The 15,220-nt window shown below is 45.9% G+C and overlaps 1 protein-coding gene across 1 annotated transcript in view; it reads left to right on the forward strand.

The window, feature by feature from the left end:
• The window catches only part of LOC128853290 (collagen alpha-1(III) chain-like), a 38,876-nt gene extending 26,321 nt beyond the window's left edge, over nucleotides 1-12,555 (forward strand). The window contains exon 5 of the mRNA XM_054076877.1: nucleotides 11,536-12,555. Within this exon, the coding sequence (XP_053932852.1) occupies nucleotides 11,536-12,555 (1,020 nt within the window). The remainder of the gene's footprint in view (nucleotides 1-11,535) is intronic.
• Nucleotides 12,556-15,220: the final 2,665 nt, after the last annotated feature.

A 15,220-nucleotide genomic window follows, 5' to 3' on the forward strand; every position in this document is an offset into this window, starting at 1 on the left:
ATCTGCACCCCCAAGTCCTTCTCCACAGGGCTGCTCTAAATCCCATCACCCCCCCATGATTGGATGGGGCTCTGAGCAACCTGACCAAGCGAGATGTCCCTGCTCCTGCAGAGTGGTTGGACAGGTTGCCCTATAAAGGTCCCTTCCAACGCAAAGCATTCTTTGGTTCTATAATGAAGGCTGCTTTCAGTAATGCACGAAGGAGGCTAGATTTGGTGTGGCAGAACTGGTACTGCAGTAGCTCTGAAGTATCTGCTCCTCAATACACTGAAAACAGGGAGACGTGAATCCCCAAATTCAGGTGCTTATGCCTAAGAAACACTTCAGTTGCTGTGAAGAGGGCTCCTGGTCTTAACACTTAAAAAAGCCCTCTTGGTTCTGATAATAATAAACAATTTCAGCCAGAGACGAAGGAATAAAAACCGTCCTCTGCTTTTGTTTTCTGATGTCTACTACTAAACCCAGCAGCACTGAGAGCCAATATCACACGTTTGGAGGAACAGGATAGAAACAGGCACACCAAGACCCAAACTTGGATATTACTCCTACCTTAACATAAAGCAGCTACTCATTTCTCATCTAGAACCCACGTTCTATGTGTCTCTCTCAGAAAAGAGGCTTTACAAACATGGCAGGTGCAACAGGAATGTTGCAGCAGGAGTGGCTAGCTCAGATGATCTGGCTTTTCTAAGTATTCTCTATACTTGCTTATAAAATGAGAACCATATTAAAGCTTTTAAGGCTTTTTATACTGCTGAGATCAAATATTTCTCTGCCTGAATCTCATCTCCTGATGCAGGAGCACCTCTGCTATTAGGACAGGCTCAGAGAGTCAGGATTGTTATCTTAGAGCAGCTTCCAGTACTGAAAGGGGCTCCAGGAAAGCTGGAGAGGGACTTTTTTATAAGAGCACGGAATGATTGGACAAAGGGGAATGGCTTTAAATTGCAAGGGGGGGAAGGTTTACATTAGACACTAGGAAGAAATCCTTCACACTGAGGGTTGGGAGGCCCTGGCCCAGGCTTCCCAGAGCAGTGGTGGCTGCCCCATCCCTGGAGGTGTTGAAGGCCAGGCTGGATGGGGCTTGGAGCCCCTGATCCCATGGGAGGTGTTCCTGCCCATGGCAGCGGGTGGAACTGGATGGGCTTTAGGGTCCCTTCCAACACAAAGCATTCTGTGGTTCTAGGATACCTCACCAGCTCTGTTTATGCAAAACCCAATGCACAGTGAAGACCAGCAAAGCTCAGCCTCTTACAGTCCAGACTTATGTGCAGCAATTTGAAGTGATGCTCAGAAACCAGCTCTGGAGTAAGCAGAGATGTATATAAGCAATGATGTAAATAAGGATTTGACCCCCTCCAGTGAAGTCTTGTACCCAAGTTCTTTAACAAAAGTCATAGTTAAAGCTAGAATAATTTTTAGTTAACATCAGAATTACTCATTAACACTAATTGTAGTTAACGCTATTATTTTTGCAATGTGGTCTTGACTTCATTTCAATAATGTGGGCACTGGTTTCCTGCAAAATTCACTGCCTTATTTTGGAGAAAGCAAAGTTCATTCACCTTTAAAGTCACACCAAATGTTATTTTTTATTAACTAAAGCAAACATGTACAATTAAATTGATACAGGGTGTTCAATATAAGCATTTTTAATGTGTTTACAATAGCTACAATTCTGTCTTATTGTCAGAAGTTTAAATAATGGCTGGTACAGGCTATAATGCAACAGGCTAATGTTGCAGGATGCTCAGCAGCTCAAATAAAGCCTCTGTATCCCATAGCACGTGTGTCCAGCTAGAGCCCTACCAGAACTACTGCTGTAATGCACTGTAATTACATAAAAAGTTAGGTTTTGACATACCATATCACGACAGACAAACCTCGCAATCATTCCTTTTAACTGACTGAAAAGTTCCTTCCTGCCAGACTGCAAATAATCCATGATTAAAAGCCTCTTTTATTAGAAGCATCTAAACCTATGGAGAAATCAGCAGCTCTCAGGTGAGCTGCAACCCAATACTTCTGGGGAAGGAAAACCATAGCTATTTTACTTGCAATGCACAAAGCCAAACAAAGAGGTATTACAGTTCCCCGTTGAAGTACGGAGGAGGATAGTTAAGAAAGTGCATACCAGCTCCATCCTAAGCGCAGGAAACTCCATCTTACTTTTGAAGTGGTTGCCTTCCAGACAGAGCCCCTTACCTGCAGGCTGTCACCCCACTCTCACTCAAATGGCACATGTACCCTCAACGCAGCGATCGTCACTACACTCGAGTTTGGAACCAAGTCTGCTGATACAGCGGTTGTATCAAGAGTTAGAAACAGCTTGTCATTTCTCTTCATGGACCAAAGCTGCAGAGGTTAGGATGGAGCCCAAACGGTCCTGGTGCAACAGTAAAGCCCTAAGAAAGGCAGCAGGTTGTATAGTTACCTCCTTGTGAGCAAAATCCCTGCCCTAAAACTATGCAACCTACTACCTCTTCCTAGGAGCCCAATGCTTCCTTTCGCAGTTCTTCTCACTTAGCAGCTGCTCTGTGCAGGCCATTTAGCAAACGAGCAGCTTCTGGTCTTCTGCCTTTTAGGCCTGGACACGCGCTGCAAGTGAACACTGTTCTCACTGCTGGGTTAGTGGGTATCCAACTCTAGCGCTCAAGGCTTAAATACTCACAAATGGCTCCATTTTCACTCCAACATGCTATGCTAAACTTTCAGCCCCAAAAAAGCATGTTCATGCTTTTCTTTCTGACTACAGCAAGATGCTGGCTGGTTAGGCCAGTGTGGAAGCAGTTACACCGGGTACACCTAGGACATCAGGAGGAAAAAGAACACAATAAGCTTAAAATTTCTTTGTTATAAAAACCGTAACCACCTCAGAAAGAAATTACAGTTCTGGAGCTTGGATGCTCAAACCTCATAGCTTTACACCCCCCAAAAAGGTGAGGGGTCAGCTCTGCCCATTCAACACTTGGATTCGGTATTAGATCGCTTAAAATCCATTTTCTAGTGACTTGGGAGAAAAAGAAACAGATTTATTAGTAAAGTATATGTTTATGTTTTTCCTCCAACTTTTACTAAGTAGCTGGAGTCATGGAATTTTAATGCATTGTAGAAATTCAGGTCTCAAACCAGTTTAGGTCACAATGTACAAGTTTGAGCTACCAGTATTTTTGCATTTAAACCTGAATTATTGGTATAGAGAAACTTTTGCCCTGTGAGGCAGATCTCCGCTGGATCTAGTAACGCATCTGTGATATCCAGCCAGCACAGTGCCACTTACCTTGAAAGAAAAGTCATATTAGTCAAATATATAATTTGGGGGTTGCACCATTCACACCGACTGTCAATCCTGCAAACTCTGTAGCTAATTCGATATGTTACTACCCTAAATTTATAAGACAGATCTATTTTCACTCAACGTGGTCAGAAATGACTGCAAAGGACCGCAGTTTGTTTTACTCCGCAGGGAAGGCAATAGATTGTATAGTTATCTCCCGAACAGGGTAAAATAACTACCCTACAACTATACAATCTACTACCTCACTCTGACAGAGAAGCAGACACTTCAGCAAAGAGTAAAAGCAGCCACCCATATGTTTAATTCTAAAGGATGTTTGATGTTTGCTACTTCAGTTAGCAATGTGAAACCCTACAACTGGATCGGTAATTTGGGTTTGATTACCCCACCATATACACACAAGAATCAGTCTATTCTTAATTTTGACTCATTAGAGGAGAAAAAATTATGTAGACTCATAACCTATAATTAGAAAAATCTAACCACAATTACTCATAGGTGTTACAGAAACATTTTCTCCTATAGTAAGTGTTACAAGTATAGAAACTCGCCAGAATCTGACATTGTGTTTAAATTGGAAAAGTTTCCGTTGTTGCTTTTCTGCTGCTTTAGGAAAGACAGTAGATTGTATAGTTATCTCCCAGTTGTGGGTATGACCCTAAAACTATACAACCTACTACCTCATCCCACAGTGCAGGCATCTTCAGAGCCGATGGAGAGCAAGCGTCGCTTGACTAAAGACACGTTAGGCGAGCGGCGGACAGCACTGACAGTATAAAACACCGAGCCCACAAAAATCCTTCCCCTTACTCCCCCAGTCATGCAAGAGTTATGTTAAATATAAGATTCCTTAATTTCAAGGTTTTACCAATCATTTGGGTCTCAATGCATTTCATTTGCAGAGAGTCAGCAAGTTGCAGCAGTCACAGCAACTAGTCATTAATCTCTCTGTTAAAGTGCCGCTTCTGTTCCACGGATGTGACCTCGCATCTGAAATTAGAAGAAAAGTCTATCAGAAACATCGTATACAGACCTAAACTTCTTATTCTTCAGAACTTAAAAAAAAAACATAGCTCTGTAGCCGATTTACATGGATAAGAATAAGCCCCCAACATTCATAGCTCTGATTAAATACATATTATTAATATTACATATAGTAACTTTTTTTCACCTATCTTAAAAACAGAGCAAAGAAAATCATGTACTGTCAAAAGGAGTATTTCGTGCTACTGTCAGTCCTAAATTACATAAAATCCCCTGTGAGACACTCTTTCAATATTAAAAAACTCATTAAGATTATGGCCTCTACCCTGACTTTTAATTGTTAGACTGCCTTACGAAAAGGCCACTTAAAATACGCATCAGATCAAAAATGAATGGGTTTCTCTAACTGCTCCTGTTACAATCTTAGAGCCAACTGCTACATCAACAAAGCCTAACAAGACCCTGAAGTTAAAATCTTAAAGAGTATTGAAATTACAATACTTGCCAGCCAGATGTGTGACTTACAATCCCCTTCATAGCAAAGCCATCTTGTGAGCACAGAGCTGGAGAGGAAAACCGTTTTGTCAATGTCATGTACAACAGTTGAAAATGTTTACAGAAATGCAGTTTTTTAAACATTCACTACATGTTTTACTAGTACTTCAGCCCAGATGTAACTGGAGGGCTTCAGACCACTCTTCAAACAAAGCCTTGATAGAACAGGAGCGCCCTAATTCATGAGAACGTCCTTGCTAAAAAACACAACGCGTGATCCAGTGTGTTCATACACAAAAGGATGACGTTATTCCTTGAACAGAGCAAAAATATAAAAGTACTTTCCAATCCCCTCAGCGCTTCAGTCCAGAATCCTCTGTACAAATGCTGAGGACAGGTTTTGGTGAACCACTCAAAATTATAATTGCTTGTAATTGGTGTAAATGCCCTGATTTGCTTTTGCTACCTCACTTGCCTACCAGACCGCGTACTTCAGCATGCACAGATGGACACAGGCAGTTGGTCCTCATGCCCAAACCAGAAATAAATTAGAACAGGAGCACTGGGACAAAGTCAAACCGTTACAAGGTACTGGCACACATCACATCCTTCTGAATCAGCGCAGGCGGAGGTCCTGCTGCTAAGCACATAGTCAGGAGGGAAGCTGACAGGGCTTCAGTTCCCTGCCTCTGCATCCAAACCTTCAGCAGTGGAACAGAATTCAGGGAAAGGCTGCACTTTTCAATGCTGAGGCCTGACCCATGAGTTCAGCCGCAGCGAGAGCCAGCTCGGTATGTTCACTGCATCACTCATGTGATTCCATGAAGCAACAAAGTCCCAGATGTCTTCAGTTCCAGAAGGGATTTGAAGATGAAGCTGATGATCCCGATGTACTGAGAACATTTTAAGCTCTGAAGAACTGGATAGGTGTTACCACACAAAAAGCTTCTGTTGAATGTATAAAATACAAACTTCTGAGTCTTCTTTTAAACCAAAGCCTGAAGGACACAAGGACTGGAACAAACCTAGAAACCCCTCTGTTATGTTTCACCACCTTTGGGCAGAAGTTAGTTATAAACCTAACCAACCACAGAAGACATTCCAAGCAGCTATTATTTCACTTCCATTGACAGCAGGACCTCCCAGTCAAGTTCTGTTACTGGATATTCTAAATCATCTGCCGCCGTCACCAGCTTTTCCTGTTAAGTACTTGCAGCTCCTCAATCCTGGAGAATCCGTCTCCTTTCAGCTTCCTGAAACAAGAGCCCTTCACCTAATACAGATCTGGATGGGCTGTTAATTAAGGTTAAAACAAAGTCCTTGAAAAACTCTTATTAATGACTTCCAGCTTTCTCCTGTGTAGCACACCAGTCTGGCTTGGGTGCCCAGAGGACGTTAGGAAGACCCCACTCTGTAACAAATAGACCTTATGAAAAATCATCAGTTATCCCAGCCTCTAAGACTTGCAGAAAAGCGATTTATTGATGCTGCATAACTCGGGCATCATTTTTCATTCAGTTTAACACTAGAAGGGTAGAGAATAGGAAGAATCAAAGCTCAAGTCACAATCTCCTTTTGGAACAACTGCAGATCACCTTTTGTTAGTCTTGCTCTACTGCGCATTCACACAAAGCCTGGCAATTTAACCCTTTGCTTCATGTTACTCCAGCTGCCTTGGGAGTTTCTAACCTATGGTTTATTTCCAATGGCTGTTAGGAACTCCATCACCTACGGTGCAGTGTCCTTGTACAGAACGAGATCTACCAGGTCTCCTTGGGGGCCCGCTGCATGCTGTCTCTCTGGTATCACACAGTAAGGTTTCCTGGCACATATAGAAGCAGAGAAGCTCGATGTACAGCACGCTTCATGAACTGGCACAGCTTGTACCAATTTGGTATGTTTGATTCTTCAAAGGAATCTGCTATCGCATACATCACTGCTCCTGATGTTACCGTGCCAATGACATCGTGCTTTAGTACAGCACAGGCAATGTCACCTGCAGCAATAAACACTTGGGCTATGACACTTTAAGCTGTTCAGAAATACCTGTTTATTTTTGCATTCCTTGCTGCTTTTCCCAGTCACCAAGTGTCTGCATTTCAGAATTCCCAAAGCAATGGAAGCAAAGAAAAGGGCACTGCAACTGTTCACCTTCCGCACAGCACTGGCAGACGAAGGCCTTCGCTGCAAACATGACTTCACCGCTGCCGCCTGCCGCAGCCGCGGCTCAGCCTGCACACAGCTTTCACCACGCGATGGAGCTGCAGGGTTTAAAATACCAGCACAAACACAGATTCCTCATCCCATGATGTCAGCAGCAGCACCCCCTGCATTGGAGCCGCACTTCCCGACCCCCACAGGCTCTTTCAGTGAGTGAATTCCTGCAGGTCAAGCATCCCGAACAACTCCACACAGATTTACAAACTCAGGTTTGTTTGTTACAGGAAGTTTTTCATTCCACTGGTGGGGGCTGGAGAGAAGAAGAATGTGGCAGCGTGATTAATGCAAATTCAGTTATTTAGCACAAATTAAAGCCTTTCCCTCTCCTGCATTCACAGCTTTGGATCACGCGTTGCCTTGTATTAACAAAGGGCTTTTCCTGCTAGATAGTCTCACTCCTAACTGGTGTCCAAGAGAAGCGACAGCAGGTGACTGGAAGTGGGCTCCAGCATGCTTGAGTGTTCTTGAGCTATCTGCAAGTTTCACACCTCTGAAATGATCCTAAACTGCACAGGAAAAGAACTCAGCAACCACCACGTCCTTGTTTCGCAGCACATAGCACAGCGAAGTACTCCTAAGCTATACTCCAACCTGTGAAAGAGAAAAAATAGCCCAAATGATAGCTAGGATTTCTATTCATTCTTCTGCTGAAGGAAAAAAATGAGTGTTTGTCGCAGTAACGTAAGTCGCGTGTCATTTCAGCACGGTCCTGTGCTTTCAGTGCGATCCTGATGCTTTATCCCCCCAAGTTATTTTGCTGGGTTTGCAGCACAGAAGAAACAAACTAAAGCTGAAGGCAAGTTTGTAGAAGCTATAGCTCCTACAAACCATGCTTTACAGACACTTGCTATACACAGTGTGGAGGTAAATAGATTAACTTCAGGTATACAATGCTGCAGGGCATCCTTCTGTGAAAAGAGCATTTGGACCAGTAAATTCCTAAAGCTTGTTATCCAAATAGACTGCTGTACTCCAGCACTTAAATTCAGCTTCAGAAATGCAGTGGATAAAAATAAGCATAACAGAAAGGTCAAAGCTGTAAGTCAAAAACCTGTGTGCAGAGTTAAGACTGAATTAATGCCTGCCAGCTGCAGCCTAGGCACCTTTTTAAGAAATCCCTTCTTATGCCCAAAGACTTAAAATGGAACCCCTCTCTGTGGGGGATGCCAGCCCGCTTCACAGCAAGGCACTGCAGGAAGGGCAAATCCCACCCAAGCGCTCGTTTGAGCTGGCAAATTCTACAAAGAGGAGAAAAGGAGCACAAGCAGTTTCAGTGCACAACACTACATATTTATAGCTGTGCTTTCCCTCAAGCAGCACCGCCGCTCAGGCATCCAGCCTGGGATGCAGGTCCACTACACCATTTCTTGGAATTTTTAGAATCATGGAATGGTTTGGGTTGGAAGGAACCTCAAAGCCCATTCCATTTCAACCCCCTGCCATGTGATCAGGTTGTTCAAAGCCTCATCCAACCTGGCCTTGAACCCCTCCAGGGATGGGGCAGCCACTACTGCTCTGGGCAACCTGGGACAGGGCCTCCCCACCCTCACAGCAAAACATTTCTTCCTATGATCTAGTTGAAACCTCGTCCCTTTCGGTTTCAAACCATCCTGTTGCTACAGGCTCTGGTAAACATCTCATCTCAATCTCCCCTCTTTCAGCTTAAAAGGACAGGTTTTCACACAACAGTGTAAGATCAATAGCACTGAAAGTCACCAGTAACATGTTTATCCCACACCTCTATCAGAAATGCCAAAGTCATTTTACAAACTCTAGATCCCACTTACATTGAACTGCTTTAACACAAAGCATTCTGATTTTAAGTAATTTTAACATGAAATAGTGCCGGTATGCCACATTTTCAATTAGATTTTGACTTATTTTTCTAACCATGTAGTTACAGATGAAATATAAATATCCAGAAACTACAGCTTGAAAGAAGTCAGGAGTCACCACTGCCCACCCGTTCCACGAGCAAAGCACAGCTACCGTGGAAAAGTAAAGCATGCGATCATAATTAATAATTTCTGATATGAACAAAGAACCAAAGTAATAAAACTCCTAGCATCTTCCCATACACATGTGATTTTACATTAAACTCCTTGCCTGTGAGCGGGTGTGTTACAGCACTGGAAATGAGAGAACACGGTGTAGTTAGGACAATGACTGCACTAAAACGTTAGCAGATCTTCCCAAATGCCTTTTGAATCCGTGCCTGTAAGAAATATCGGTATGAGCACCCTTCAGTCAGCTATGGCTTCCAACAGTCCCCAGACCCCAGCGTGCTCCTCCGAGGAAACCATCTGCTTGGTTCTTTGTTTCTGCTTCAAACAGGACTGTTTACTTATAAATATATGAAAGTACATTTATTTGGTAGGTTGGTGGCTCCTAGGATACGATATCAGCATGCAGGCTAACGCCTTCTGCATAAAGCTTGCACGTTAACATAATCACACAAATTCAGCAAAAAATGCCATTAGTTTACGAGAACGCAGAGTTACGTCATTGGCTGGCAACACAAGGAAACATCCACTGCCCTTTATAAGTCCTGGAAGCTTTTTAATATTCGGCAAATGAACTGGCGTTTTCCGCTCCTAACAACAGAGGAAAATACCAAAGGCATTTATCAAAAGGAAAGTGAAATAAGGATACGGCTCATTAGGACAAAAACAAAGCAAGCGATCTGATGCTTTCACTAAGCTTCCTTCTGCCCAGACTCCAGTCGCCTTGCGCAAAGTAACTTCCTGGCATGAGCTGTATGAATCGAGGTTGCTTTAAAGGCACACAGAGTAGAACCTGGTGAAAAGCTCAGAGGGAACATTTCCATCAAAGGCCTGAAAAAGCTCCCTGCAAAGAGAAGCTGAGCAATTTGGCATTGTTCGCCCTGGAGAATATGCCAAGGAGACCTCAATTGCAGCCTTTCAGTACTTAAAGGGGGCTGATAAGAAAGATGGGGACAAATGTTCACCAGAGCCTGTAGCAACAGGATGGTTTTAAACCAAAAGGGACGAGGTTTCAACTAGATCATAGGAAGAAATGTTTTCCTGTGAGGATGGGGAGGCCCTGGCCCAGGTTGCCCAGAGCAGTGGTGGCTGCCCCATCCCTGGAGGGGTTCAAGGCCAGGTTGGATGGGGCTCTGAGCAACCTGATCTGGTTGAAGAGGTCCCTGCTCATTGCAGGTGCTTGGACTGCATTAGCTGCATGGTCCCTTCCAACCCAAACCATTCTATGATTCGATGTTGTCACTAAGCTTCCTTTTGCCAAGTCTCCGGTCACAAAATAGCCTTCTGGCATGACCTGTGTGAATTGAGGTTGCATTTAAGGTACAGAGAGCACAACCTGGTGAAAAGCTGAGGGAAAAATATTACCATAGACAATTTTATATTATATTATAATTAATTGTAATATTATATATTAAAATATAACCATGCAGCCACTCAGCAAGTCCCTTTTCTTCAGGCAGCTCCCGCAGGGCAAGAAAACCACTATGCAAACTATTGTCACATGTTGGCTACACTGACAAGACTGTGGCAAGTTTTTACAGGGACCATAACGAACTTGGTGGGGAAGTTTGCGCTACATGACACCCAAGTGACGCTGTGAACTGAACATAAACTGAAGAGCAGGAGCTGCACCAGTAAAAATCTGTTATTGGGAAGCCAAAAGCTGGGGATGCTCATCCACTTGAAGAATCAGGATGAGGATGCCCTGCTGCTTAAATATTGCATAATTAGAATTGCAGAATGGTTTGGTTGGAAAAGACAACTTTGAGATCATCGAGTCCAACTGTACCCGTCCACTAATTTTAATGAACAATAATTATGTTAAAGAAGAGTTACTGCTGTTGAAAAATTCATTCCCTCAAAACCTCTATCACAGATGAAAACCAACTCATTATTAGGACTAAGCATCATTCCACAGGGTTTCCATATGTGTTTTTATGGGAAGCAGGATTCTTCCAGGCCTGGGAAGGCTCACAGGAGCAACACCAGTAAGTGTTTTGGGGAAGTCTCTGGGGATGCTCAGCTGCTTGAGGAACCAAGATGAGGTAGTCATTTATTTAGGCCTGCTGCTTAAATATTGCTTAATTAGAATCACAGAATGGCTTGGTTAGAAAAGACCTTTGAGATCAAGTCCAACCATACCTGTCCACTAACGTTAACGAACACTAATTACGTTAAGGAAGGGTTAGTGCTGTTGAAGAGAAAGATTCATTCCCTCAAAACCTCCATCACAGATGAAATCTGACCCACTCTTAGGACTGAGCATTGTTCCGCAGAGCTGCCATGCGTGTTTTTAAGACAAGCGGGAATTTTCCAGGCCTGGGAAGGCTTAGAAGAGGGACCCCAGTAAATAACTGTTTCGGGGGCAGCCTCTGGGGATGCTCATCCGCTTGAGGAACCAGGGCAAGGCTTAAACACGGCTTAAGGAGAGTCACAGAAGGGTTTGGTTGGGAAGGACCTTCACGCCCCGCTGTTCGCGTGCACTGCCGTTAAGGCTGCCCGTTCGGGGGCCGCGGGGCCGGGCCGCTCCCCTAGGGCCGTGCCGGGGCTGTTCCCGCCCGGGGACCGCGGCCTCCCACCCCCCCCCGCCAAGGTCTCTGCGCCCACACGCCGCTATCGGAAGTGACGTCACGCGCCCTGACGGCCCCCGCGGCCAATGCGGGGCGCGCGCCGCCGCGGCGCCGCCAACCGCGGCCGCTCGGGGACGGGACTTCCGGCCCCTGCGGCGAGGCCGGGGGAGGTGGGGGGAAGGCCCCGCCGAGGGTGAGAACGGCGAGAAGCGACGAGGCGGCGGCGCGGAAATCCCGGGAGCGGAGCCCTCCCCGCGGGGCGGCGGTGCCGGGTGGAGAGGCCGGGAGGAGCGCCCCACACCCCACACCCAAGGCGGGGAGGCGCCCAGCACCGCCCACGCCCCGCCGGCCGCCGCCCGGCCGAGCCCTCATGGCGCCGGGGCGGCGGCACCCCCGTTACCTGCCGCGGGGCGCCCGCCGCCGCGCCGGGACCCGGATGGAGTCGCGGCCGCTCCGGGCGCCGCCGGGCGCGCGGCACCACGGGACGGCGCGGGGCGCCCTCATTGGCCGGCGAGCGCCCGGCCCCTCCCGTCTGGTCCCGCCCGCCTCCCCCGCCCATTGGCTGCTGCGCGGTCAGGCTCCTCCCCCGGACCCGGAGCTCGGCTCTCATTGGCCGGCGCGCCACAAGCCCCGCCCATCCCCCAACCTCCAGTCCGTCAGCGACTGCGTCGGGCGCCCATTGGCTGCGGCGCCTCCCGGCCGCGCCCCCGCGTGTGGATCTCGCCTCCCATTGGCCGGCGATCCACAAGCCCCGCCCACTCCGCCATTTATGTCGGGCCGCCGCGGGGGCCGTCCCGAAATGGCGCCCTCCGCGGCGGCGCGGGGCGGGGCCTTTCCTACCCGCGAGGCCTCTCCAACCCGCGAGGCCTCTCCAACCCCTCTTGTGGGTACCGCGAGAGCACGGAGAGGTGTGGTGTCGCGAAGCTACGGGAAGAGCTTTCCCCAATTTGTTAAGATAAAAAGGAGGCACTTCCCGATTTTTTAGGAAAAAAAGGAGACTTTCCCCAGTTTTTCTACAAAAAAGGATATTCTTATCCCAATTTGTAGAAAAAAAGGAGGCACTTCCGAAATTTTTAGCAAGAAATGAGAGTTTTTTTAGCAAAAAAAGATTATTGCCCCAATTTGTAAGAAAAAAGGAGGGGCTTCCCAATTTTTTTGCAAAAAGAGGAGACTTTCCCCATTTTTTAGCAAAAAAGGGAGATTCTTACTCCAATTTGTAGGGGAAAAAAGGAGACAATTCCCAATTTTTTAGCAAAAAAGGGGAGCCTTTCCCCATTTTTTCAGCAAAAAGAAATTCTAACCCCAATTTGTAGGATAAGAAAAGGAGGCACTTCCCAATTTTTTAGGAAAAAAGGGGGCACTTTCCTCAGTTTTTTAGCAAAAAAAAAAAAAAAAGGAGATTCTTACCCCAGTTTGTAGGAGATAAAAAGGAGGCACTTCCTGAGTTTTTAGTAAAAAAAGGAGACTTTCCTCAGTTTTTTAGCAAAAAAGGAAATTCTTACCTTGATTTGTAGGAGAAAAAAAAAGGTGGCACTTCCCAAATTTTTTAGCAAAAAAGGAGACGCTTTCCCCAATTTGTAAGGGAAAAAGGAGGCACTTTCTATTTTCTTAGCAAAAAAGGAAACTCTTACCCAATTTGTATGAAAAAAAGGAGGTGCTTTCCCCAGTTTGTAATGAAAAAAGGAGACACTTCCCCACTTCCCAACTTGTTGTGAAAAGAAACACTTTCCCCAAGCTGTTATGGGAAAAGGAGGTGCTTTCCTCACCTCGAATGGGTGCTGTGGGGCAAATTTAAGATCAAAAATAGTAGCAGGGTGCGCCAAACAAGGATGTGATAACAGAAATGCAAGGACTAATTATATAACTTTAATACCAGCAAGAAAGCAGCAGAAGTTCATCAGTGAAGGGCTGTGGAACAGTCGCTAGAGGTTGTGTAAAGATTGTAGAATAATATAGAAAGGATTTTGGGGTGTATGTGCAGTAAAAGGTTAAGATAGTGTGACTAGTTATGAATATGCATGGCTTTTCTGGGAAAATGTAGACATTGGCAATGGGTCTATACTTGAGACAGCATTTCCAGACAATTCCTTGTTGTTTCTCATAAGGTGGTGAGGCTGGAAATCGGTCAAAAATGCAGCGGTGAAGGTGCGAGGCGAGTGCTAGTGCATCAGTGTTCACCAGCAGGAGGAGGGAAGCGATCCTTCCCCTGCACTCAGCACTGGTGAGGCTGCACCTTCAATCCTGGGTTCGGTTTTCTGCCCCTCGCTACAAGAAAGACATTGAGGGGTTGGAGCGTGTCCAGAGAAGGGAACTGAGCTGAGGAAGGGTGTGGAGCCCAGGGGTTGTGGGAGCAGCTGAGGGAACTGGGGCTGTTAGTCTGAAGAAGAAAAGGCTGAGGGAGACCTCATGGGTCTCTGCACCTCCTGGAAAGGAGATTGTGGTGAGGTGGGCGATGATCTCTTCTCCCAAGTAAAAAGTGTTAGGACAAGAGGAGATGGCCTTAAGTTGTTCCAGGGGAGGTTTAGAGTGGATATTAGGAAAAAGTTCTTCACTGAAATGGTTTATCAGGCACTGGGACGGCTGCCAAGAGAAGTGGTGGAGTCCCCATTCCTGGAGGGATTTAAAAGATATGTAGATGACCAGCTCAGGGATACGGTTTAGCAGTGGACAGGTATAGTTGGAATCAATGCTCTAAAAGGTATTTTCCATTCAAACAATTCTATCATTCTATGAAATGCTCTGTTTAAAAACAGATCTCAGCCATATATCTCTTTTCTTTGTGCCTCAGTTTTTCCAATATTGTTGGAGTAGAGATACATTCAGAGTGTGTGCGTGCACAGAGGAGTTCTGTCAGTCTGCGTAAACAAGCTTCTCCATTTCCTTTTGAGAAATTTTAGTAATAATGAGACACTTGTCAGTTCATAACAAGGCTGTAAAGTTCAGAGTTTGAATGATGAAGTTCGTGCGTGTGTGGTGTCTTGTCTTAAATTCATGAATTAGAAGACAGAGCCTTATTTTGAGTGATGAGAGCAACACACAGATCAAACAGACCAACCCAACACTTATCTGGGTGAGGCATTTTTGAACAAATGGAATTGTGAGCCCTCAAGAGCTACCAGCTCAACCCAGATGCAGTTTTCATCCTCGGGGAGATAAAACTGTGTCATGTAACTTCTGGCAGCTGCCAAGTGACTCTTTGGCCTTTTTTTTTTGTTTCAGATGGAAGTCGGCACGTTTCCTGATGGATTTAGAAGCTGCAGCCCCAACGAGAGGCTTTTGTCAGGTGTCTCCAGGTACCTCCGTTCTCGACACTCTTGCACTTCCAGCGTGGGTCACAAGATGGGGTGCGGACACCCAGGCAGAGGCTGCCCGAGTAGTATTCGGCACTGAAATACTGTCCTGCCATTGCGTTTTGCTTCAGCACTGAGATAATTCTCGCCAGCACCCAGGCAGAGTTTGCTAGAACTTGTAGTTATTGTTGCTGCCCCATTCCTGGAGGTGTTCCAGGCCAGGATGGATGGGGCTTGGAGCCCCTGATCCAGTGGGAGGTGTCCCTGCCCATGGCAGGGGGTGGCACTGGATGGGCTTTGAGGTCCCTTCCAGCCCAACTCATTCCATGATTCGATAGAATTCTTCCTAATGTCTAGACT

This window comes from Cuculus canorus, chromosome 11 (assembly GCF_017976375.1).
Source record: "Cuculus canorus isolate bCucCan1 chromosome 11, bCucCan1.pri, whole genome shotgun sequence".
Lineage (NCBI taxonomy): Eukaryota > Metazoa > Chordata > Aves > Cuculiformes > Cuculidae > Cuculus > Cuculus canorus.